At 36.1% G+C, this 26,693-nt stretch overlaps 1 protein-coding gene across 14 annotated transcripts in view; it reads right to left on the bottom strand.

The window, feature by feature from the left end:
- The window catches only part of ST7 (suppression of tumorigenicity 7), a 262,668-nt gene that overhangs the window by 78,381 nt on the left and 157,594 nt on the right, over window positions 1–26,693 (bottom strand). For 12 of the 14 annotated variants that reach the window (XM_042970459.1, XM_042970436.1, XM_042970442.1 and 9 more), the window contains 6 exons: window positions 19,837–19,891; window positions 19,093–19,208; window positions 17,292–17,367; window positions 15,060–15,128; window positions 13,006–13,160; window positions 10,508–10,605 (listed from right to left, as the gene is read on the bottom strand). In XM_042970459.1, the coding sequence (XP_042826393.1) occupies window positions 10,508–10,605; window positions 13,006–13,160; window positions 15,060–15,128; window positions 17,292–17,367; window positions 19,093–19,208; window positions 19,837–19,891 (569 nt within the window). The remainder of the gene's footprint in view (window positions 1–10,507; window positions 10,606–13,005; window positions 13,161–15,059; window positions 15,129–17,291; window positions 17,368–19,092; window positions 19,209–19,836; window positions 19,892–26,693) is intronic. The other 2 variants (XM_042970450.1, XM_042970444.1) reach the window with 1 other exon arrangement.

Raw genomic sequence — 26,693 nt, 5'->3', positions numbered from 1 at the left:
GTTTCTGTTCCTGCTATCCCAGATCAGCCAATATTGTCTGTTTCCAGTGATCATCTCTCTGTTCACCCTAGAATTCAACAGCTTCACAGGCTCCTGGTCCAACCAAACCAAAGGAGACTCAGATATCAGTGCTTCCTGTACATCTCACAGAACAAAGAGCTGCATACGAATTTCCTTGGTTGCTATGTGAGTCTACAGAGGGGACAGTCATAGGCTCAGTTAAGTGTATCACTGGGAAGAAAATAATAGATATTGGTAAGCTTAATAACTAATCAAGAAACATAAATATAAGTATGGATCTTAGTTAGTAGAGACCACAAAAAGAAAGAAATAAAATTTTTAAATGGTTAGCCAGCAGATCAGTTCAGTGGAAGAAAGGAAGAAAGTATGACAGATAAAAAACATGAAAAATAGCAAAAATGACTCTAAACAAAATAATGACAATGAACTCAAATAGGAAAAATATACCAACCAAAAGTACAAAACTCTACAACTGATAAAGACAATATGTGGCAAAAATTTTATAGATCCCATTGGCCTATCAAAAAGTCACAGAAAATTTAATTATAAAATTTGGAACTAAATATATCAAGCAAATATGAATCCATATAAGCTAGAGCATTCCATTTTAATACAAGTTAAGAGAAAATCTGGGCAGGAGAAAAAAAAGATACAAAGGAAGGGCATTATATACTTTTAATGATGTATCAGTAAGACAGAATAATCAACAACATAAATGCATCTAACAACAGTCTCAAAATATATAGAGCAACAATTAACTAAGCATGGGGAGAAAAAGCAAATAAATTTTAAAAGCTGGTGAATATTCTATCATATTCCTCTCTGAAACTCATAGAGCAAGCAGAAAAAATAAGCTAAGATACATAAGATTTGAATAACATGGTTAATAAGATCAAATTAGCAAACACATAGACTTTTATAAACAATGGAGAACATATTCCCTTCAAACACAGATATAACAATTATAAAAATGGACTATGTACTAGGCCTTAAAGCAAACATCCATAAATTCTCCCCAAATCAGTATCATATGATCTATGTTCTCTAAGCATAACATAAAAAAATTATAAATCAATGACAAGGACTAAAAACATACAATATGGGATAAGATGAAATAATAAGGGAATTCAGGAATACTTAGAATTAATGGAGTTAAGTGTTCAACTTTAGAAAATTTGTAAAAAGGCAATGAACACAGAGATGAAGGAGGGAAGAAAAAGAAAAGAAACAAAATAATACAAATATGGGCAGAAAAAACTGGAATAAAGATAAAAAAAAGTTGACAGGCACCTGGGTGGCTCCATTGGTTAAGCACGCAACTCTTACTTTTGGCTCCGGTCATGATTTCACAGTTCATGGGTTCAAGCCCTGTGTCAGGCTCTGTGCTGACAGTGAGGAGTCTGCTTGGGATTCTCTGTCCCCACCTCTCTCTGCCCCTCCCCCACACATGCTGTCTCTGTCTCTCTCAAAATAAATAAACTTTAAAAATATATATTTAAAAAAACATTAAAAAGTTGAGAAAATAAATAAAACCAAATCCTAGTTCTTTGAAAAGATTAATAAAATTGAAACATCTCTGTCAAAACTAATCAGGGAAAATAAAAGTAAAAAGAAGCAAATGAACAGAATACAAAATGAGGAGGGAGAAAAAATGACATAGTATTCTCTTTAATTATGAAATAACATTATGACTAGTTATGTTCAATAAATTTGAAATATATAACATATATACAGTGTTTAAAACAGCCTAATATTGAGATATAAGGGCAGAGTCATGTATTATGGATGAGAATTTAAACAGTCACAGTCAGCCATTCTGGAGAATGCACTAGCAGGGCATACTGAAATCAAACGTGCAGATGCTGTAACATCCAGCAATCCCACTCCTGGGTAAAAGCTTCCCACGTGTTTATATGGATGTTCATGCAGCACTGCTGGGATAATGGAAGGTTGGAGGTAACCTAGAAGTCCTGCACTAGGGGAAAAGTTTAGTAAAATGAGTAAGAACATAATATAGAATATGATGCAGCAGTTAGAAACTACAAACTACATACTAGAGGTACATAGAACAAAAATGGATAGACCTGAAAAATAGTATTAAGTGAAAATAATAAGAAATAGACATGTAAATTAAACATGCACATGCCACTATATTGCATATTTTACAAGACTGTTATGGTCCTGGTTTCTCTGTAAACAATTAAGTTTTACCTTTGCTGGCATTTTTAAATGAGTGGTATTATAATGGGAGTTCCTCGCCAACTATAATTTAGAAGAGATTCCATCAAACACAGATGACCCATTACTTATTGTCTTTTTAATGGTTTCCTCACTTCAGCAAAGCAAAAATTTGCTATGGTCCACAACAAGATCAAGAAGCCATTATTTAAGATGAAAATGAGTATGTGCTCTCTGAAACGTGACATGTTCAAAACTAACCTTCCTAACCTTCCCTGCTACCAAAAAAAAAAAAAAAAAAAAAAAAAAAGTTCTATATGAAGACTTCCACATCTTAACTGATAAAAACTCTTTTTCTTCTAAGACAAAATCCTTAGAACCATCCTTGAATTTTCTCACGATGCATATTAGTTGATTAGCAAATACTGCTGGTCCTACTTTCAAAATATATCTAAAATCTGACCACTTCTCACCACCTACTCTGCTACTGCTCTGTCTCTCACCAAGATGAAATACAAGAGCCTTGTGATTAACTTCCCTGCTTCTCCTTGCCACACAGCAGCCTGTAAAAAATTAAAAATGGCCATGTCATTCCTCTGCTCAAAACCTTGCAAAGCTTCCCATTTCAGCCAGGGTAAAAGCTGAAATCTTTACTACACTCCACAAACCCTATGTGGCCTGTAATCCTCCCCCCTCCCTACTCTACTCCATCCACACAGGACTCTTTTGCATACTCCTGCCTCACAGCCCTTGAGCATATATCACATGACTAAATTCTGCACCTCCTTCAGTCTTCGGTAAAACAACATCTTTTTAAATAGGATGATCAACATGTGCTTTCAGGTCTGTTTGGACCAGAAGGACAAGAAAGATCTATAAATCAGTTCTCTAGGGAGGTGCCAGATAGATAGAGAACACTCCAGATTCTTTACGGACTGCCATCCTATCACAAGAATAAGTTAAAGACTGAGTTACCAAGCTTTTATAAGTCAGAAGATTGGCTTAAACTTTTCCATGATTTTACGGTTTGCACAGTGTACTCATATAATGGTTGATCATGGGGCAAGAAGCCTGAGAACTTATAAAATCAAGGCTGTCAGATGTTTGTGACAAAAAAAAATAACATTAAAAATAAAACTGAGTTCTGATGTTATTTCAAAACTGATTCTCTGGATAAAAGTTAACTAAAGGCAACCAAAAAGTAGAATAGAAAATACCAGAATGATCTTTTTGTGCTTCAACTTCTTTAAATCTTCATCTAAACAGGAGGCTGTCTTACTGTTGTTCTAAAACTCCAGTTCAACAAGTATTTGAGTTGCCAAAATATGCAGGGATCATAAAAAATAAATAAATAAATAAATAAATAAATAAATAAATAGGATGATCAGGTGTATAAAATGACAAAGACTGATTATGGGATTAAAACTGTGACTTCTGTGGCCTTCCCACTCTCTGTCCCTTAGCTTTCCTAATCCTCCTTATCCTGCTCTACTTTGTTTTCCACTAGTATCTATCAATTTTTAATATATTACAAAAATACATACTTACTGTGTTTATTATTTTTTCATCTCTTCTTTCTAGAATGTAACTGTATAAGGTCAGGGATGTTTGTTTTTTCACTGATTACACCTGGCATGAAATGGAGGTTCAATACACTTTCACTGAATGAATGAATGGGGTGAATGACTAATTGGTTTAGTGTAATCTGGGCATATAGCAAGACTAAAATCAAGGCTGTAGGGTAAAAAAAGAGAGAGAGAAGATGTGGAACCAGATAAATAGTGGGTATGAATGGAGCCACTGAATAAAACCAGGATCGAGTCCTGGGAAGGTGAAATGCAGAAGAGCAGGAATCCAAGAGAAGAACTCATTGTAGACATAGTTAAGAAGCAGAAGCAGAAGGTCAATACCTGGGAAAGTAGGTCAAGGAGTTTGGAAGAGGGAAGCTAAATCAATCTCCCAGATGACAGGCACTGACATGTCTAGAACTGCTCACAGGCCAGCCATATATATTGAAGGCTTTACTCAGCCGTAGATATTACTCACCACCCTGAAAAATGTGGGCCCAGCATATGAAAAATTCTGATAGTGACACTTATCTTCATGTATTTATTATGCCCAAGTAAGACTTTCATGTAAATGATAATAGCTAATAGTAAATTAAAAACACCACTTCTAGGCAAGTTCTCATCCTCCTTAGGGACTATTTACCAGCTGCTCTTTGTATAGTGAATACACAGTACAATGCTGATTAAACCATGGTTCATCCTTACTGACACAAAAAGAGAAATCAGTAATTAATAAATCTATTATTTGCTCTTATTAAACACCTTCCCTTTCTATGTAAATCACTAATTGCCAATAATTTACTAAATAAGTTAACTTAAACAACATTTCAGGCAAATCCAAAAAAAAAAAAAATCATGATAAAAAGCAAGGGTTCATGTAAAGTCTAATTCTGAAGAACAGTGAGTTACTATTTATGGCATTTGCTTCCAAGATTCACTTTTTCTTTATTTCTAAGTATAGCAAAGACAGAATCTAGAAATAGGCCAACAATTACCATAGGAACACTTCCTAGAAATGAACACGTTTCACTGTAGACTTTGTCTTTAGCTCAATGATACATCTAGTTATCTTAAGAGCTTGAAAGCAACTATGCTCGAGTGATACTTGGTTACCTGAAGGTATTAAAATACTCCTCTTCCCATGCCCCAAGTCTGCATAATGTTACTGTACTTCTTCTAACAATCAACTGAACATCTTCTAAATTTATTCATCAACCAAGTTATCCATAATAATCCATGATGATTTTAAGGGAAAAAAAAGAGGGATATTGATAAAAGGTAAATAATGTAACCTGTGGAATAGAAAGGCAAAAGAAAGGAACAAAACTAGAGAATTTAAGAATGAGAAAAAAAGATAAAAGGGAATAGAAATGAACTCCCAAAATATTCACTTAAAGTTTTCCTCCTAGATTTTTTTTTTACCAATGCAATAAAAACAGATTTTCTGTTGCAGAACATTCCCTAAAATGAAATTTTAAAACAGCTTGGGAACAGCATACTAGATCTCTTTTACAGATCATTGACTTAATGAAGATTTTTCTTCATGAGCATAAGTGGGCAAAAATGCAAATCAATAGTCCTTAATGCTCCAAAGGCTTTGATTAGTCCCAGAGGTGTGTATTTTCTAAAGCATGCTTTCAAAGAAGAGCTACTCTTCACAAATCATCTAAAGGGCATCCTCTTACTATTAATGCTGTTAAATTAATTCTCAAAGGTCAATTGCTCACACCGTGGGATACCTCTAATGACCTAAAAGGGATGAACAACTACAATAATTTTCTAAATAGAACTCATTTTAATCTACATTAATTTAAAAACAAATGTTACCACTTCCCCAGGAAATAAACAAGTCACAGCTTTGTTTAAAGCTCAAATTTTAGGTGGGTAGATTTTTTTCTTTGATATCCACATTTCCCAGTATGTACCCCATTTTTAGGGAGAATAAAAGTATACACAGAGTACTGTACCCATATTTTGCTTTTACGGATGACTGGGTATTGCGGATTGAACAATGTCCTCCAAAAAGAAATTCTGAAGTTCTAACCCCTGACTCCTGTGAATGTTTTGGAAATCGGGTCTTTGTGGATGTAATCAAGTTAAGATGAGGTCATAAATCCAGTTCTAAATCCAACATGATTGGTGTCCTTTACAAAAAGATGGAAATTTGACTGCAAAGACATACACAGGGAGAAAGAATGTTACGTGAAGGCAGAGGCAGAGATTGGAGTGATGGCCAGCAAGAAAGAACTCTTTCCTAGAGCCTTCAGAGGGAGTATGGCCCTACCCACACCTGGATTTCAGATTTCTGGTCTCCACAACTGTAACAGAATACATTTCTGTTGTTTAAGCCACTTAGCTTGTGATACTTTCTTACAGACTGTGACATTTTAGAACTAAGAAAGCATGGTCTCCTAAAATCAAGTAAATAAAATGTTTCAAGGAAGTTGTGATGACCTGTGTCAAGAGAAAGACCAGGATATTGAAAGAGGTAGTGTTCAGAGAGAAAGAGTGAAACTAGAATGAAGGAGAATGATGTGAAGGTCTGCAGAAAACTACAAAAAAGAGGGGAAACAGGTGATAAAGTCTGCGAGCATATGGTCAACTTTCAAAGGAGCTGTAGGTTTTAGGGCAAAGAGGCAGACAGTGATCTGGAAGCATGCACAAGGACCAAGGAAGACCACTGCCCCACATCAGGACTTCACATTCTCCTCTCTTTCTCATCACTCCAACCAAGACCCCACCAAAACCTTCAAGTTCATTTAGTTTTCATGTCCCAGGGTATCTCTTCAGGGAATCCCATATAAGACAAACAACCTCCCAAATCAGCTTGGTCCAAGGAACTGATCAACTCTGGGGATGCCACAGAGCACTGTGCTCACAGTAGTGGAAGCTCAGACTACTAACAAGACCGAATAAATATTCAATGTCTACCCCAAAACAGATCTACTCTCTTTAGGATTCTTCAGGCCAATGGTTCTTAGTGAGGAATGATTTTGTCCCCCAGGAGATATCTAGAAACATTTTTGGTTGTCACACTGGGGAGCAACAAAGGGACAGGTTGCTACTGGTATCTGTGGGTAGAGGGCAGGGATGCTATTAAGTATCCTACAAAGCATAGGCCACCCACTACAAAGACTTACATGGCCCAAAATGTCAACTGTACTGAGACTGAGAGACTCGAGTCTAGACCAAATGACCTGGGGCAAGAGGAGCTCTTGGGTTCTTTCATATGGGCAAGGAATCCCATCCATACCAGTTTATCTACAACAGTTCTGACAGGGTATGGCTACAGGGCCAAACCAAACAGTTAGCCTTATGACTTCTATTCCAAATCTACTCAAATAGGGCCAGGAAAAGCTAGGAAAAAAAAAAAAATCCTTGAGGTTAACTAAATGGTAAAAGTTAAAAAGAAAAAACTGTGGACTATATCAGATGTTAGAGAAGCAATTTTAAAATGAGAACAAGCAAAAAGGCTTTTCTTTAAATTTAAGAAAGCAGAAAATGTAACCCTTTTCATTTTGGATAAATAATACCATATAGTAAAATTCAAAAGTCAGCATGCTTTCTTAGTTCTACCCACTGCAAAGCATTCCTTCAATAAGATGTTTCCATATTCTTGACTATAAAAGGAAGCTAATTAAAGTGAGTTTTTTGAGACTATATCCTAGGAATTCAAAATAATTGATGTGTTGCTTTTTAAATGAGAAGCCAAGAATCTTCACATTAAGGAGCTTAGGTGTTCATACCTCATCGATATTTCACTTATAGTATCAGTATTTTACTAGATCCATAATCATCCACAGTTGTCCTTCCCGGAATTCCCATTCTTTTTTTAGGCTATCTCATCAATTAACAGTTTTTCCTTCCTTTAAGGGGTTTCCAGAGAATTGTTTTGAAGTGTCTACTTTCTACATGGAAAGCATTCTGACTCTACCATTTCTATTTCCATTTTAAAATCTGCTCTAAGAAAGTTTCAACCAACATATATGGGGTAGGAATGCTGTGTATTCGTAAGAAATTAGATCCTCCTGCCTCAGTGTTTTATCAGCAGGCTGCCTAGAATCCAGTGTGCTGTTTTATCAGAGGAACTTTTGCAGCAAGATGGTTTATGTGCATGTTGTTAAAGGAGTAAACCCTTCAGTGAGGTTCCCATTTATATATGACCCTGACCTGAGAGGAGTCAGGTCTGACCATCAACTGTTCCCACAAGGCTGAGGCCAGCTGCAGCTTTAACAAACACAGGGGTCCTCAACCTCCATCCTCCATTTGGGTGCCAGGAGTTTGTGAAGGAAAGAGCACTATGAATATTTCTCTTCAAAACACATCTCCACAATGTCTGACAGTGTCCCTCACAGGACTGTTACAAGAGTAGGGCCCATATCTACTAGAGGCTCTATATACACAGTCAAAAGGTAACCGTATTGGTATTCCAATAATAAAACAGAATTCTTTAAGGAAAGTAACCCAAGAAACACATGTATACATTCAGATACACACACATATATATCTGCGTGTGTGTGTGTGTGTGTGTACATATGTAATAGGAAAGATTGCTTGACTTACTAACTGATTCATTTAAGAAAAAAAAAACATCAGAAATGTCTCAAAATGTCCATCAGGGGAATGGTCAAGCAAATTATATCATACTTGCATAATAGAGAAAAAATGGGGGAAAAAATGTGACCGTGTCTACCATATGCCAGGTGTTTTTATATTATCTTATTTCATTCTCCCCAGTGCTCCATCAATTACCCTTTTAGGTAAGAATCACTAACCACAATTTACAGAAGACAAATGAAAAGCCCATAAAGAAAGTTGCCCTGGGTCACAGAGCTAGTGAAGAGCAAAGCTGACATTCACATCTAGGTTTTCTTACTCTCTGCCCAGCATTCATTCCACTGCATTCCAGATTTTCCCCCAAGATCTACATTTGGACTAAGTCAATAAATGGAATTGTAAATATGAAATAAAGTTAAGCAAAAGTCAAACCATAGCATGAATGTATTGGTTTCAATCATACGAAACTGTATACGCATATACTAAAACTGATGATAATCAGAATGAAACTGACAGAAAAAAATGGAATTGAAATTACCCCCCGTTTGTTTTTCCTATGAAGTTGCTAAGCACATAATAAAGAAAATCACCCAAATCTGCTCCTCCATACATGCCTGTTCTGGCCCACCTAAGGTTAAGAAAAGGCAATAAATTTAAAACACCTTGTTAAAGGCTGAATGTGGCTGGGCCAGTTTAAGATAAATATCCCATCCTTCATAAAATTCTCAGCTCTTTCAGAGACAAAGGGACTGGCAGAGTTTCTTCACTGTATCAAAAGATGGAATTTCTGCAAGTTAAAAAGCTTAGAGAGCAAGTTCATGTCTCTACAGAACTTTCCTTTTGTAAAAATTAGCACTTACACTGTATGACAAACATTCTTTAAATTCTCCCCTCAACCAAAAGAATTTAATCCTGGGACATCCCCTTTACAGTGGCTTTGCCCACAGAGCATCTATCACCTTGAGTCAAATAGAATTATCTTGGAATCCCCCTCCTCTTGTCCTCTCCTCAGATCTGGGAACTATACCACTGTTTAATTGAGTAGCCGGACCCAAACACGGATCTCACCTTTACATTAGGCTGTAACTTGCAGAAATAATTAGGGGTGGGCCTGGATGGAGTGCAGGCCCTGAATAACAGAGTAACTGGGAATTTGTATGAATAACTGCCCTTCCAAAGATAAACTGAGAAGTGGCTCACTAGAGGTTTACACAGTCCTGTTCCCAAACCCGAAAGCTGAGAACCAGGCAAGATGTCACTTTAATCTTGCCCCTTGGTTCTTTCATTTTTATAATGGGCAGTTACCTATGTCTCTTGATTCAGGAAAACAGTACATGCATGAAGTGTTGGCAAAGGTTTTCTGAAATTGTTTTTAAAAAAAAATGGTTTATAAATACAATTCACATTGGTGTCAGCTTCTTTATGAAAAAGTATTTCTTAATTAAAAAAAATATGGAAGTAAAAGTTCCTCTACTGATTTCCCTTAAAACTACTGTTTTGATTTAAAGTTACATATTAATAGTCTCTCTTGGTTCTCTCTTGTTTTAAAACTCTCACCTACTTCCTCTTTTGTTATGTTGACTACTAGTGATAAAATATCCTGATGCAAGAATCTAGGAGAATGCTTGAAATGACTACAATCAGATTAGATCATAATATTATTAAATTCGAGGGTAGCAATTAATTAGACCCATAGTTTTTCAAATCTTCCTGACTGTCCACACACACAAAAAAAGTCAGTTAGCTATACTAACTGATCTCATTCTTGGTTTCTGGCTACAGCTCCACAGGTTTAATAATAAGCTCACCTACTGAAATTTCCTTAAGATGCCAGTCACTCTACTGAAAGCTTTGCATGTTTTATCTCACTTAATCTTCACAATAATCCTTAGTAGTAATTTTTTTTTGTTATTAGTATTGTTAAAGTTCTTGTTATCTATCCCCATTTCACAGATGAGGAAACAGGCACACAGCAGTAGACTCACTGGCCCAAGATCATTCACCTAATACACTGGGAGCCAGAGCCAACTCCCAGACTGGCTGGCTCCAGCAACCATGGGACCACCGCGCCATCACTGCTGCTCTCTGCAGCCATGCACGTGGCTCCTCTGGCCATTCAGGTGGCTCCTCCTTCTTTAAGTCAGGTACATTGCTACTGTTCCCAAACACAAATTTAAACTCACATCTCTCATCATTTTCACTGCTTCCCTGGTCCTCCCGAGTCTTCTGGCACACATTGCTAGCCTTCTTTTGATGTAGACCAAGACGTTGGTATCTCGTCCTGAAAAAGGAAATATGAAACACCAAAATTTAAAAATACAAAAGCTTTCAGCTGAGCAGCAAGAAAAAAATACAGAGGCTCCTTTGCCATACCCTTAAAGGAAAACCTCAGAGAGAACAGAGTGCTCCTTTGGCTTTTTCTTACTGCCAGGAGCACTGACGAGTTTGCTAATAGTAAAATGCATACAGTGTAGTCAAAGCACTTAGACTTCCAAAGGTCAAATCATGTGACTGATTACCTAATCCATACTTTTGAGTTAGGATGTTGAATATTTGATAAATAAAATCATCTGCCACAAAGTGCTGGGGAAATGAGCATACCCATATTGAATGTGGTTTACAAGCAAGCATTCCATATTCTTCAGTTTGCATGCTTTTGCTGAACATGCAAAGAGGTGAATCTCAGGTTGCATCTTGATCAACTTTTTTTTTTTTCCTGCTTGACATTAAGTCTGGAGAAGCCTCATCTTGAACTTCTGTTTTATATTATTCCTTCCCTAATACTAGTGACATCATAATCATCTCCAGGTCCCCAAAGCAGTCTATTTTAGATGGCAATATAACACATTCCAGATATGACAATAGAGTATGTAACAAAATGAAAAACTACCCTAGTGTTAGAGAAAGCATTGACAAGCTAACTAGTTACAATAATAGTCACTAAAATGGCACTAAAAAGTACATTAACAACTTCTCATCTTAATCTTTTAATTATATGTCTTTTTGGATATGTTTCTGAACCAGTGAGAACATGCATTCATTTAATCCTCAATAAAATTACCATGTTTTAGAAAAATATGACACACCTGTTATAGATTAAGTACATGTATAATATGCAGCTATTAAAAGATGTTAAGACCAAAGTCCTAACATTTCAAGTTTTAAAACAATGAGAACAAGATGTGTGCTGAAAATTTGCCAAGTGCCTACAAATTATTTTAAAGATGTGATTATATTTTTTGGATAGATGTAGGCAACAGGTTGAAAGGATTTAATTTACAGAAAAAAAGGAATAAAGAAAATTTCTTAAGTTATATTATAGTTTATGTAATGTTATGTGTTAATTCTCATTTAGTTCAGAAAATAGACATTACTATACACATGCCTTCAAAATTCATTCTTATAAATTTTTTAAAAAGCAAGATACAGATGTGATTAGAAACTTGATTAACATATATACCTACTGCTTATAAATAAATATACTTACTGAATATGAAAAAAAAAACCCGTGTATTATTGTGTTGTGTGGACATATTCATGTATACACACAAAAATCAAAGATCTCGCTGTAACTTAGTTATAAAGACTAATGCACTCAGTGTCTGTGTCAAATACAAGTTTAGCACTAAAATTTAATTCTATAATCTCAAATATGAAGGCAATGCAATCCTACTCCCCAAGATGCAGGAGGGAGAAATTCCACCTTAATGAAACAACCTGAAGTCTGAATGGACAATGAAAGGATTGCTACATTTCTACTTAAACAACCAACAAACTGACAAGTCAAGTGGCTCAAGGAATTCCAGAAACAATTTTGTTGTCTTGTTTTTTTATACCATCCCCCCAAAATATCACTGACCCTCTGTTTAGTGTACTAAAGTAAACGGTCTCATTTTAAAGAGTTATCTTAAACAAAAGCAGCCACTATTTTTAATATAAGAAAGAGAAATAATTATGAACCCATGGCTTTTTCTCTCTGGAAGCCAATACCAAAGGGCTAAATACTGAGATAATCACCAATAACGGTGATACTCTTAGTTGTCCTATTTCCACCCATGCTGTAGAAGACTCCTAAGAGAAAACCTTTGATTACATTAACATGAATTTAAGTCCTGTTTCCCAACTAGAACTTAAGTTATGGGGCAGAGAAACAACTAATAAACAGAGAAATACATAAGAATTCTTGGGAGAAAGTTATCATTAAAGGTTATTACCATTTATTTCTGGAGTTAAGGATCTTAAGAGCAGGAAAGAGAATCTGAACATTAAGTGAACAGCAATAAAGCTATAATTATGTACTGTGCTCTTATGGAAAGGAAAAAAATTATTAAGAAGAAAGGCAAAGGGGCACCTGGGTGGCTCAGTCAGTTAAGCGTCCAACTTCAGCTCAGGTCATGATCTCACAATTTGTGGGTTCTGAGCCCCGCATCAGGCTCTGTGCTGACAGCTTAGAGCCAGGAGCCTGCTTCGGATTCAGTGTCTCCCTCTCTCTCTGCCCCTCTCCTGCTCATGCTCCGTCTCAAAAGTAAATTAACATTAAAAAAAATTTTTTTAAAGAAGGCAAAAATTAATATTTATTCTCATCTATGAGAATCCTGTTTTGAACCGGCCTGAAAGTTTGTTCCGATTAATCGTGTTACAGTTCTGATCTCCCATCATGTCAACCTGGAGAAAACCTTACTATGTTGGGCTTCATACTGGGATCCGTGATGCTGTAGCTGCTGAGAACGCCGGTAACAGCCATCTCCAGCCTTCAGGGCCTGCTTAAACAGCTTTTCTGCTTCAGCAATGGTTGTTGCTTCCTCTTCAGCCAAGAGAATATAAGCAGTTGCACACCTGTCCATTCAGATAATAGCCACCATCAATTACAAATCCAAAGACACTGGAATAGCTGTAGGAGTACATGCAGAAGGGCAAGGAGTTATGCCAAAAACATGCAGAGTGGCCAACTGGTTCATGCACCCCTGGTCTGTAGTTGTTGACACAAAATAATGGCACAAAAGAAATGTCTGTATTTTAGCTTGAAAGGTAGGATGTGTAGTGTTAGGAGCTGGGGCTCACGTATGGACTCTGCCCCTTATTAGTATGTCACTTTGGGCAAGTTATTACTCTGCCTCCCTGATGGAGAACAACATGGAGTCTATTTGTTCACACTGTTGTTGTGAAGGTTAAGTAAGGTGATGCATGTAAAGTGCTCAGTACAGTAGCCAGCATGTGGTACATAATCAATGTCAACTGACAGTGGCAATGATACTAGCTATTGTGAAATATCTCCTTCCAGCTCTCAAAGTTAGAGATCCTATATATAAGTTTACTGCTATTTACTAAACACCGATTCTCTTTAATATAAGGGTTTCTTCAGAATGAGAAATTCATTAAATCAGATAAATTACTGATTAAGACAACAGCGCTTCAACATCTCATTACAGTTAGCACTGATGTTCTGCCAGAGAACACTGGAAGAACCTACAGGTAGTGTTGTTTCTGAAGAGCTCAAAATCTGAGTCAGCCTCACTAGTGAACAAGAGTTAAATCTCACGCCTTTAGCAATAATAGCTACCACCTGTTGCTTAGTATACATTAAGCACTGTACCAGGCACTTAACATATATCGTCTCATTTAATCCTTTCAACAACCTCTAAGCTAGGAAGCCAGAAAGGATAAGCAGTTAACTAACAAACACGGGAACTCTTGGAAATTTAAACCTTCCCAATCATGTAAGAACAACCCAACTGCCAAAGAAAGGGAATGTAATTAGGAAATGGTGACGCCAGAGCAGACCGTACAGGTCCCGATCTGCACCGATCCCTTTGTTTTCCTTCTTCTCCACTGCCCCTCTTGTGGTCATTTCCCTACTTATCAGAACCTCCATCAGACCACAGGAGAGAAAATAAACAGAAAATGAAACCAAATGTTGCTTTTACCATTCATAAACTGCAACAGCCAGCTAGGAAAAGGAGGCTGAACTTACAGCTAATGGGAGGTTTGGGGTTACTGGTTAATCTTAGCCTTGAGGAGGGGTCTTATATATTCTTTAGCCAATCCCTTTAATTTCATGCAGGACTAATCAATGGGGCTTTAGGCAGAATGTGGTGTACGAGGGAGAAAAATGCCCAGAAAAATGCTGTAAAAACCAATTACTATGGAGGGCAGCCGATACATAACTTGGAAAGAACAATAATGATCCTGAAACTGCCCAGTGATTCACTACAGAAAATAACGGGGATAGGCATCAGGAAGCAACACTTAAGGCTTCAGATGCTGACATATAAATATGGGTCAAGGGTAATGAAGTGAAAACTGAGATTATAATACTGAGTGGCAGATATAGTATCAGAGGAGTTAGCTCTAAGGTTATAGTTGGTGGGCTGGGAATTCAAGATAGGTTGGGGCAAGTTGCTTGCTTTATATACATTTCAAATAGTATTCTTAGGAGAGGCAGAGTAGCACTACTAGCCAAGAAAACATGTATCTATGTGGAAAGTCATGAGTCTGGGGTAGAAACATGCTAAGAGCTTGTGAGTGAAGGAGAAAGAGCAATAGAAGTGCTAATGGTTGGGGAGTACAGAACGACTGCTCAGCTCAATGGAAGATATCGATGATGCATCCTTGTCACAACACAATACACATACAGAAGCAAGAAAGTATGGTGATGGGGGTGTCAACCATCCAGATATCTGCTAGAAGAAGTCTCGTTTGGTTAGAAGTAGGGCACCCGACAGGTTCTTGACTTACTTTGGTAACAATTTTATCTCCCAGATGGTAGAGGAAGCAATTAGGGGAACTTCAACTCTGGACCTAATTCTGACCAAGAAGAAAAAAATAGTTGGTGAAATGAAAATTGATAGGAACATTCAGAGAGAGTTACTATGTCATTTTGGAGTTCAGGGGTAATCAAAGAGGGTAAGGTGGACTTCAAAAACTTCAAAGAAAAGAGATATGATTCAATGGCATGAGACTCCGAAGGAAAAAAATGGTTTAAGAGGGTTGGGCAGCTTCCAAATGTCCACCTGTAACCGTAGTCACAAATGAAGCTCTCAGGAAGAAAAGAGAGGTGACAATTAAGTAATCAATATGGCTGCACAGAGATCTCTCACAAGGTCAGATGTTTAAAGGACATGTAAAAAAAGATGGAAAGAGGGCATGTAATGAAGGACTACAAGAGAGTGGAATGAAATTATAAGAATAATGTCAGGAGAGCTAAAACTCCAAAAATTACCTGAAGCTTGCAAAGCAAAATAAAGACAAAACAAAATGCTGAAGACAACCATCTATTCCCTGTTTTAAAATTATGTTTAAAACCCTATTACCACCCCCATTTCTCTAAAACCATCGCAAAAATAAATAAGCAAAAAAGACAAACAACACAACAACCACATCAAAACAAGAAAAGTTTATAGTTAGTAGCAGCAGATAATAAAGAGAATGCAAAACTCTCTGACTTCTATTTTGTTCCTGGCTTCTCCATCAAGGAGCATGATTGTCAGGCTGAGAAGGGGAGAAGAAATTAAACTCTCATGGGGGTAAAAAAGATGTAAGATAGCAAATAACTGATCAATTCTAAGTGAATTACTGTACTGGGATGGGTAAATCCCAGGAAGCCAACAGACCCTGTAGTCAGGCCATGGAAGTGCTCTCTGTGAATAGGTAAGGAATCACAAAGAATGGACAGGTGCTAGAAGATGAGATGACAAATGTAGTAAAAATGTTCAAAAGGGGAAGAAGGCAGACTTCCCAAACTACAGAACAGTGATTTGGAAAGATATTCTAATGGATTATTAAAGGGATGGTCTCCAAGCATTTTTAAAAGAAAGTGGTGAACACTTAAATCCACTAAGAACAACTAAATCAGGTTGTGCTATCTTAATTTACTTTAAAGGATTTACTATACATTAAAGATTCATAGCTACAACTGGTACTTTTAAGATCAAAATGCAGAAACGTGAGCTGAATCACAGTGTTAACTGGGTGGCCTAGTTAATTGGTTGACTGATACCAAAGGATGATGACTCATGAAGACATGAACCTGAAGGACAGTTTCTATATGCCATGTCACAAGGTTCCACCCCTGAGCCTGACATTTCTATCAGAAACATGGATGACACACAGAAGGCAGGCATATCAAATTTGTAGATGACAAGAAACTGGAAAATAAATATGTTGTATGGCAGAATCAGAAACCAAACAGATCAACAGGTTACAATGGCAGGATTTCCAATTCTCAAGTGAATCTTTTTTCTAAGACCTCCAAAGAAGAATCTGTAACCTTCTTCAAAAAAAATCATAAAATAGTTTAACAATGACCACTTGGCAGGGAGAATGTCGAGGTGATTCAAGCACCAGATGGGTGGTTGAGCTAAATGACCTTTAAGGTCTCTGCCAACCCTGAGATTTTATGACTTCAATGTTAAGAATCTTTCTCATTTTCTAAGATCTCCAGAATATTTCCCAGCCTTCCTTGGTAACCCACAGAATGTTTAACAACACTAATGACAGCATTTCCTCTTATCTTTGTCTTGATCTTGAAATACTTCAAAAGTGTAATTTTTTCACCTTATGTTTTTATTATCTTTTCCCCACAAGCAGAAGATCTACCTAAAAAATGTGATGGCACAGATGAGCATTCTACATCTGAAAAAATTTCCCCATGTTATAGTTATGTAAAGAACTGTTTTTATTTTATGTCCTTGCAATATCCCACAGATAGTCCTTGAAGGGCTAAATAGCCCTTGGAAGCTATTTAAGTTAGGGTCATAGCAAAGCCACTGAATTGCTCTCTAAAATGACTAAGACCACCATCACATGGATGTCCTTTGCAAAAAAATTTTTTTTACAAATTAATAACCCCTAAAACAATCCTCAAGTTCAAATGCATAATTTAATATAAGTATACCATTAATGAAAACTGAATACATTCAGCCAAGGATGAGATTTCCTTTTTAAAAGCAAGATTTGTCCCCCACTTACTCATTTATCTCTAAGGCTTCATGAGCTGCAGAAATCCTAGCTTGGGGGTTTCTCTCTCTCCAGGCTTTCTGCATTACTGTTTTACAAAAAGAGGAAAAAAGCATGTCCATCAATACACATAATTAGAAGACTCACCACAGGACAATAGTTAAATTAATAGCTTTCAGCTTGAATACAAGAGAATATTTCACTTACTAAGGAGGTGAGCCCAAATCTCCAAAATCACACAAATACACTCTAATGTGCTATTCCATTGTCCTTCCTTCGATGATAGCAAACCTTTCTTGTGCTCTTAATACTACAGGTCTAAATCTTATAGATTAACCCATGGTCTATAATCTTAGAGGTTTAATCTTGATTAAGATTTCTTTTTTTTTTACTGAAGTATTAGTTGACACGCAATGTTACAGTAGTTTCAAGTGGATAACAATGATTTGTCAAGTCTACACGTTATGCTATGCTCACCACACTGGTTAGGGTTCCTTAATCAAGAAAGGAAAAGACATTCTAAAAGAGATTTAATATTTCTTTTGCTCATTAATGTTATTTGTCATTAAGAAACATATTTTACACATTTTGATATGAGATTGTTACTAATCTCTTCCTTCTACTTAGGCACAACATAATTTCTATTGTTCATTTTCCCAAACACTATAGGCTCTGGGTATTAGGACTTTGTAAAACCATATGAAGAATTATGAGTTGGATCAGAAAAAAAAGTGGTTTGGTCTTTTGCTTAATATGTGTATCTGTTCCCAAAGTTTGCTGCAAACACGGTTTCTAGATACCAGAGCAGTTTGTGTAAATACTGTGCAAAGCTCAATGCCTGGTATATTTATTGGACTATGATATTCTACCATGATAAACAGTACCTTTTTAAAAAGAGCAACAATCTCCATACTTGTTTTATCAATATGTATCTTTGAAGTTAGCTTTTCAGGTGCATGTACATATTCCTCTTTTTAAAGATTTTTTTTTCACCTATTTAAGTTTGGCAATATAAAAAATGTCAGTAGGATTATTTAGATCTCAAACCAAGTGAAATGCATACCAAACAAAGCCCTTTCCAGGTTGATAAACAAATATGGATTCCAAAAGCTAAGGCCATGCCCTCATTCACTGCTAGTGAACCTATAAATAGGCATACAAATCACTACAATATATTCATTTATCATTTGGATTCACTAAATCTCAATTTCTAACTACAATATCATCGAAGAGACATGACGCTTCATTCTACCTCAATCAAGGATTTAATTAGCTTCATATAAGATTTATGGGCATTGAAGAGAACATTTAGGGATGAGCACTGGGCATTGTATGGAAACCAATCTGACAATAAATTATATTTAATATTTAAAAAATAAAAAAAGAAATATGTAAATCCAATGTTACTATATATTTTTTAAATAGTATTTTATTTTATTTTTTTTCAATATATGAAATTTATTGTCAAATTGGTTTCCATACAACACCCAGTGCTCATCCCAAAAGGTGCCCTCCTCAATACCCATCACCCACCCCCCCCTCCCTCCCACCCCCCATCAACCCTCAGTTTGTTCTCAGTTTTAAATAGTATTTTAAATCATAACAAGAAGACTCATTTCTACATTGATACTTCATCATGATAAATCCTTTAATTAAGTACCAGAATTCTGGGTTCTGCCAGCCAATCTCCAATTTAATAATTTATTCACTGCGGGGGGGGGGGGGCTGTAGAGAAGATATTCTAAAAGCAATAACCTTAGTACTTAAATCAAAAGCCCTCCCACTCAGCAACTATCTAAAGGAGTGTCCATACTTGCATCTGCAGGACGCAGGTGGTCTGAGTCACAAGTAAAGAACGTCTGGTGGTCCTGGGCAGAGAGATTCATGTCATAGTAAGTCAGAGGCTCTCGTCCTGTCACCCAAGTGTACCTGGTAAAGGGGAAATAGATGGTCAGACACTTGGAAAGCAAGACCTACAAAATATTAAGCTGCATAGGAAACTGAACTATAAAACATTAACTGGGTACAAAACAGTTTTGCCAATGAATGAAAAAAAGTTTTTTTAATCATCCTGTTCTCCCTTAAGGAGGTCTATCAGCAGGAAACAAGTAAACATTTTCCCTTTTCTCTAAAAATTTTACTAGCACTAGCTAATGAAAACTTTCCCTCATTACTCTTATGAATAGGCATTTCCCAAAAGCCATGAAAATTCTGATATGCCTAATTACTTTGCAAAATTAAATTCCAACAAAATTTCTATGACATCTTTATAACCATGCTCTAGGTAAGCTTCAAAATATTTTGATTGTATAATGCATAATGAAAATAATAAGTGTAATAGAAAATTTCTAAAAACTACATTTTTGTACATCATCCCAATTCTAATCCCCAAATAACTATAAAACAGAAAAATCAAAACATTTGAGGACTGTATCAAAAAATAGAAGCACTACACAGACTGTTACAATGACCCCTAAATGAACCAGCAAAAACATTTGCTGCTGTCTTTACTCTCTGAACTAGACCCATTTGTTTCCCAAGCTGTCAAAACACTTACCGATTATATTCAGCGCCCCTAAATAAATTTAGTGGATTTCGCCATACTTTGCATTCTGCAACAAAGAGAAATATGAAAATGTTACACAGAGTCCAGACACACTACAAGCTAATTAATTCAGCAAAACACCCTTCCTGGCCATTTGATAAGATAATTTTATTCTCCATCCTCTACATGGGAAGCAACGTGGAAAAACTCTGAGTGGTTGATCAGGAAACAAAGCTCAGGAACCAGGACTTTGGAAAAGTTCTCCCTAATCTCTCTGGGCCAAAGTTTCCTCATTTGCTAAATCAAGGTATATGCCAACATCAGCTAGTTCATAACTTCAATAGTCATTTCACAAGGTCTACACAGATTCTATAAATTTACTTCTGAAATTATAGGTACAAGGTATATTTGTAAGCTAAACTTAAGTTCTAGAGTATAATATGGAGTTATTTAATTAGGGTCTATGTTAATACTGATTTGTGACAAAGCACCAGATTACTTTTTACACTGCCATAAAAGAGATAAGAAAATGAATAAAGTTATTATTTTAGAGAGAAATGCTATGAAAATAAATTGTTTTAAAGCAATAACACTGTTTACTTTTACAGATACATGGATTAATTATAGTAATATTATAATTCTAGCATATACTAATAGATTATACATCTTTCTTCCACAAAAACCACAGAAATTTAGAACCACAGGACTTGGTTCAATCATTAGTTTTTAAGACTGTCTTATAAGTGTGTGACTAATAAGCTATAATTCTTTTTAAACAGCCTATGATTAAGACTTTCTACTGATTCAGAATACTACATTTCTTTGAGTGAATAATGTTTTATTAGAAAATAAAATAAGTTAAGAGTACTTAAAACATCTCTGTGTGCGTAATCGGCCAAAAAACACACCCAAAGACATAGACACACAAAAGTGAGCAATTATTGCAGAAATCAAAAGAGCATTAAAGGGTGATTCATTAAGATTCTATCCTCATGCCTGTTATATGCAACATCCATCCTTCCACAGCCACTCACTCATCCATCTATCCATCCATCCATCCAATGAGCATTGAGCACTCAATGGGGAAAACAAACAAGTAAACCATCTATTACAATACAGCATGAAAATGAAGAAGATAAAACACTATAGCAACACTGTGTCTAATCTCAATATATTTTTGTTAAAATAGTGAATGAAGGGTGTACATATAACAGAAAGATATGTTTTTATTTAAAGAAGATAAATTTATCTTTAAATTAGGGCTGGAGCCCGCCTAAAATTTGCACAATGTTTATAAACTATAGCCCTAAATTTTCTGACACTTAGCTTAACTCACCATTTAGGAAATGATCTTTGCTCAATTAATTCAGCATCTTTGAATTTTGTTCCTGAGAAACTGAAATTCTATAGCTGTCACTTCATATGGCACTAACTAGAAAATTATGTTTTTCTTAAATAATTACTTTTCTTACAGATGTAAAGACCCTGGGAGGGGTCACTAATGAACTCCAGATTATGGCTCAAATCACAGAATCACACCGGGGAGCCAAACAACCATGATATGATCTCTGCCCTTAAGGCTATTTTAACTTTTAGGTCCTCATCACTCCTACCCTTTCCTCAAAGGATGTCTTTCAAGATCCAAAGCGGTCCAATTAAAGCTTCATGAATATTGCAAGGTTTGTATTTAGCATATAACAAACATGTACACAGATAGTACAGAGGTTGCCCATGGTGACATTTTTTGCAATAAAACAGGAACATTCGGGGAGATGCCTCTCCCCCACTGAATGTCATCTGAAATATTAGTAAAAAGGTTACGGGCAAATAATTGTTCTCCAGTGAATACATTATTATATTGGCATAGAAGGACAAGCGTTGTTCAAATACTCATTTGAAAAATTTTAAACCAAAATACCTTCAATTAAAATTTCAACACTATTATATATTGGATACAAATGAAATTATTTCTAAATAAAAATAACTGCAAAGAGACATGGTGTATATACCTAAAGTATTTTTGAGCAAAACTAAAGATGCAATCTTCGTTTAGGGAGTGCCACAATATAGCCAGCAGGGGGTGCTACAAACATTTTGAAATGTTTTCATGGATTCTATTCCAGAACTGAATTTCTTAAAGAGTCACTGTTACCATTAAGTGTCACACATACAGTCTATTGTTTCTTCAAGTATCCCTGGAACTTAGAAATGAGGATCTAAGTAACTAACAGATGTAAAATATTTCGAGAAAAAATATGTGATACAGAACTACCTAAGAAATGTCTTCATTAGTTATATCCTTCATTAGCTATGTCTCCTTCAAATTGGTGTAAAACAGGTATAATTTTTTAAAGAAATATGCGATCTAGAGGTCAAATATGAACACATGTCAAAGTTTTCCCTGGAATTAGGTCATAGCTATGTTAATTTCTTCTTCGCTACTCTGTTTCATAATCTTATCACTACTACAAAAACTCTCTCAGCCTAGAATCACTATAGAGCACATACCCCATAAATATCAGACTGCTTCATGGTTTCGTGATACTGACAAAAGTTGCAAATGCCAACTGTATTAGAATGTGAAGATTTAAGTCAAGAGTTAAACTCAGATCCAGAGGGTAAAGGTTTTTCCACATGAGGTCCTGTTTCTTATCTTATTCATGTCTTTGGGAAATAAATTCTTTATTTAAATCAGAATTAAAATTTTACCTCCAAAAGGAATGTTGCATTCTCCATTAATGCCAACAATTTCAGTGCCCTTTAGAAGCCCTAGAAGTTGACAGAGACCCCATCAAGGGCTTGCTGATATTACTAGTTCAGTTAGAAATATGCCCCAGTACAATAAACATACTCCCTATGGTTCCATCTGTAGCAGTACAGAAGAGTCTCTATCCACAAATGCGGACAGAAATGTTCAGACCTCAGCATGCATGCAAGAATGCAGTTCAAGAGGAAGAGAAGCAATATATATTGGAATAGTACTTGTTTAGTTCCCAAGTCTGCACAATAGATTCCCCCCCTTTGTGATAATGGGATGGTTATGTAAGTTTTTATGTGGGAGACAAAGAACACAGAAAGTAATGCTTACTGCCATCAAGGACTTCTAAAATCAAGCTGCAATCTTTTCTTCAGTCTTCCTTCTCACAATTCCCTACTAAAACTTTCCATCTCAGTGATCGTTATTTCATGCCTTGTGTACTCAGTTACCCCTGTAGAGTGCTCACCCCATCACTCAAAGGACTGTGTGGTTTAAACATAAATAGAATGGCTATGATGCACTAGTCCCTTTGCCAGGTCCTTGGTTACAGAACAAGAGGAGCTTATGGCCTTGGGAGAAAAATAAAAAGGGCATACAGCTGAAGAAGCTCTACAGAAAGAACAATGTACTGACAGAACCACAGACTTTCCCTTTGTCACAGTCCTCAAAGAAAAAGAGAACTTAATTCTCAGAAAAACCAAGAGGCTCTGAAGTCATGGGGCTTTTATTCACATGGAAGAAAATATTACTCTACATCCAACTTATTTAACTCTGAAAATCTTTATTTCCTAAAAGTTAAAAAAAAAAAGACATAGAATCCCCACTCCCAGGGCCTTCAAATATATAAATTATTAATTCATAGCCTAGGAAGATTTATTATACTAAAAACTTACCACCTCTTCCCAGAATCTAAAATCTAATGATGGTAATATTATTATTATTATTATTATAAACAGTAGCAACAGCAACTTCTGTCATAGCTATAAGCTTGATTTTCATTGAGCCTTTCTTTTTTTTTTTTTAATTTTTTTTTTTTTAACATTTATTTATTTTTGAGACAGAGAGAGACAGAGCATGAACGGGAGAGGGTCAGAGAGAGGGAGACACAGAATCCGAAACAGGCTCCAGGCTCTGAGCTGTCAGCATAGAGCCCGACACGGGGCTCGAACTCACGGACCGCGAGATCATGACCTGAGCCGAAGTCGGCCCCTTAACCGACTGAGCCACCCAGGCGCCCCTCATCGAGCCTTTCTATAAGAGGTTTTAAAGCTCAAGTCATCTATATTCCTTACAATTGTTAGTGGCGTGTAGTAGGCCCTTTTTACAGAAGAGTAAAGCATAGAAAAGCTATATAATTTCCCCATGGCTCATAGCAAATTAGATTAAGGGCCGGTGTCCAGACTGTCCAACAACCACCCACTACATGCAACAGACTTGTTACCCTGCAACATCATATTTCAAAAATCCTATGACTTCATCAATTAAATTTTCCACTAGCAAAACAGTTTTGAAAACTCCTCTAGGGAAATGTTAAGCACTTTTTAGCAATACTTTTAAACATTTTAGTTTCCAAAGTACAACAGAAAAAGGCTCTAGATAAAGTTTAATCAGATGTATTATGGCAATCAAGATTAATCCCAAGCTGATATATGATTCTGCCATGTATTTATTAGCTTCTATATCTCAGAAATGAATACCCAGATTTCTACATCACACAGGCTAATCTTAATCCTTAACAGTAACAATATCCATTTGCTTAAGTAATTAAGCTTTATTTTCATAAGTTTTAAAATAATTATTTTGAAAAAATTAATATAAAGGCACAAAGTAACATGTAGGTAGCTTTCAACTCAACAAATATGTTATTGTCTCTAATTCTATGGAATCAGAAATGGTATAAATAATGTTGAGTTTCAAGGCCATTTTTATTGATCTGCTCTATTCAAGATAGTGTACTATTTTCTTCAAGTATTGCTAAAATGGTTAAATCTTTATTGTATCTTCATACATTTCTCATTGATCATTTTTGACTTAAGCCAATCAACTTGACCAAATAATGTGGAAATTGTGAAATAAATTTATTAAATAAATGTTCACCACAGACTAAAACTGTTTTAGGCATTTTCACCATTCAAATAGAGATCAAATCTATACTACAACACAAATTTGAGTGGCAAAAGATTTTAAAAGATATAATAAGCGTTGGCTAAGAGAATCATTTTCAACACCTGCATAGACATGGCAAGGACAAACTGAGTTTTCTCTAATTGAGACGACTAAAGAGCAATGCCAAAGGTCCTGGACGTGGCAATTTGCGATTTTGCCAGGGATATATTTGAAATGCAAGCACTGAAAGGCCTGGGCATAAAAGTGAGTCACTGAGCTAAGGAGTAAACCTCACTGAACCCATATCTCCAGGGACTGAGCCATCTTCCCCATCATATTCATAGATGGGGAATTCATCATTCATATTCAGTTCATCTGGAGGACACTGACAGATGGCTGTCCTCTGACTTGTTATTTCTACATGACCTCATTGACTCCTCAAACTACTTTGTGAAGTAGATACTGTTGTTATTCCCACACATGCAAATTAAGATACCAAGGAAGGTTAAGTAACTTGCCCAAGGTCACATACTGTAAGTGATGGAGCTGAGATGAGGGCCACATCTGTCTGACCCCAGAGCCTGAGCTCTCAACCATCAGCAATCCTGCCACTGAGATGTTTCTAAGTAAATCTGGCTAATGTCACTTCTGAAATCATGTCATGTACCACAGTACAGGTTTTTAATGAATTTATTTATTTTAATACTTCAGTAATTACATTAGTATTGACTTTATAGACCTCACAGAGGATCCAGACTGAACTTTTTAGCTAAGTGCTTCAGACTTTGGACTGTGAAGTGAGACCACCTAGGTTGCCAGCCCTGTGACCTTGGGCAGATGACTTAACTTGCCTGTATGTCAGCTTCTTCAACCATAAAATGGAGATAATAATAGTATCTGCCTCACAGGGCTATAGTGAGGATTGAATGAGATAATAATGTAAAGTGGAAAGTAGGCACTAAGAGTGGAGGTATTATTATTAGAATTATATGGCTTTCTATAAGGAGAATTATTTGCTGTGGTGTTATGAAAATTTGAAGATCTATGAAGGTCTCAGGATATCTTTGCACTCTACCTGAGTTTCTTCATCTCCATTGTTTTTCTTTAATTTATTACCTGGATTTAATCATTGCTTGAACTGCCTCTAGCAATGTAATGAATTTTAATTTAGAATTCCAAGTAAAATCTTATAAAAAGTTTTACATAAAAGATACATATATGACACATACATGTTATGTACATATATAAGATATATATTAAGATTAAATGAGATTAAAATGAAATGATTTTAGACAGGAAGGCAAGCAACTATAACCAGAGTTTGTCTAAAGATCCAGCTCTGTGCAACAGGATACTAAAGCCCCTCAGAGAATTTAAACTTGACTTTGGCAAGGACACTTCTCATGTGACGAAGCACCTTGAACTTTTCTAAATATCTTGAAGGTGAATGCTGCAAACCTTTGTCTTTATGGCACCATACTCAAGAACAGGGAAAATTATCAAACAGATGTTCCTATGAACCTAAATTCAAAATGTTACCAGTCCCTGAGAACCTACACCCCTTAAGACAGGGAGAAGTTAGCCATGCTTTAAGTCCTTACCTATCATCAGATCATAAGCTGAGTTGAATTAAGAAATGGCAGTGAGAAACATAGTGATGTGGGAAATACATCAGCAGGGTTTATCAAGAAAAATGGCAGGTTAGCTCCCAAATAAAGAGAAATAAGTGAAATATTCATAAATGTTAACCTAAGCCAAACAACCTAAAATTTGGCTACATTAAGAAGTTATATAATTACATTTTTTCTCTGACCCACAGATAAAGATAACTACAAATTTTAAAAGAGTCTGCACTCAGGCCACTTTGTACAGATACAAAGTTAAATAAGATATAAATAGCCTGCCCTGTAACAATCATAACCCTCTCACCCTCCCCCCCCCCCCCCCCACCTCTCCCACTCCAAACCATTCTTAAGTAGGCCAGGTCTTTCAGCTTTTAACCAAA

Source organism: Panthera tigris, chromosome A2, assembly GCF_018350195.1.
Source record: "Panthera tigris isolate Pti1 chromosome A2, P.tigris_Pti1_mat1.1, whole genome shotgun sequence".
NCBI lineage: Eukaryota > Metazoa > Chordata > Mammalia > Carnivora > Felidae > Panthera > Panthera tigris.
The sequence above is the reverse complement of the archived record's forward strand: the minus strand, read 5'-3'. Positions and strand labels throughout refer to the sequence as shown.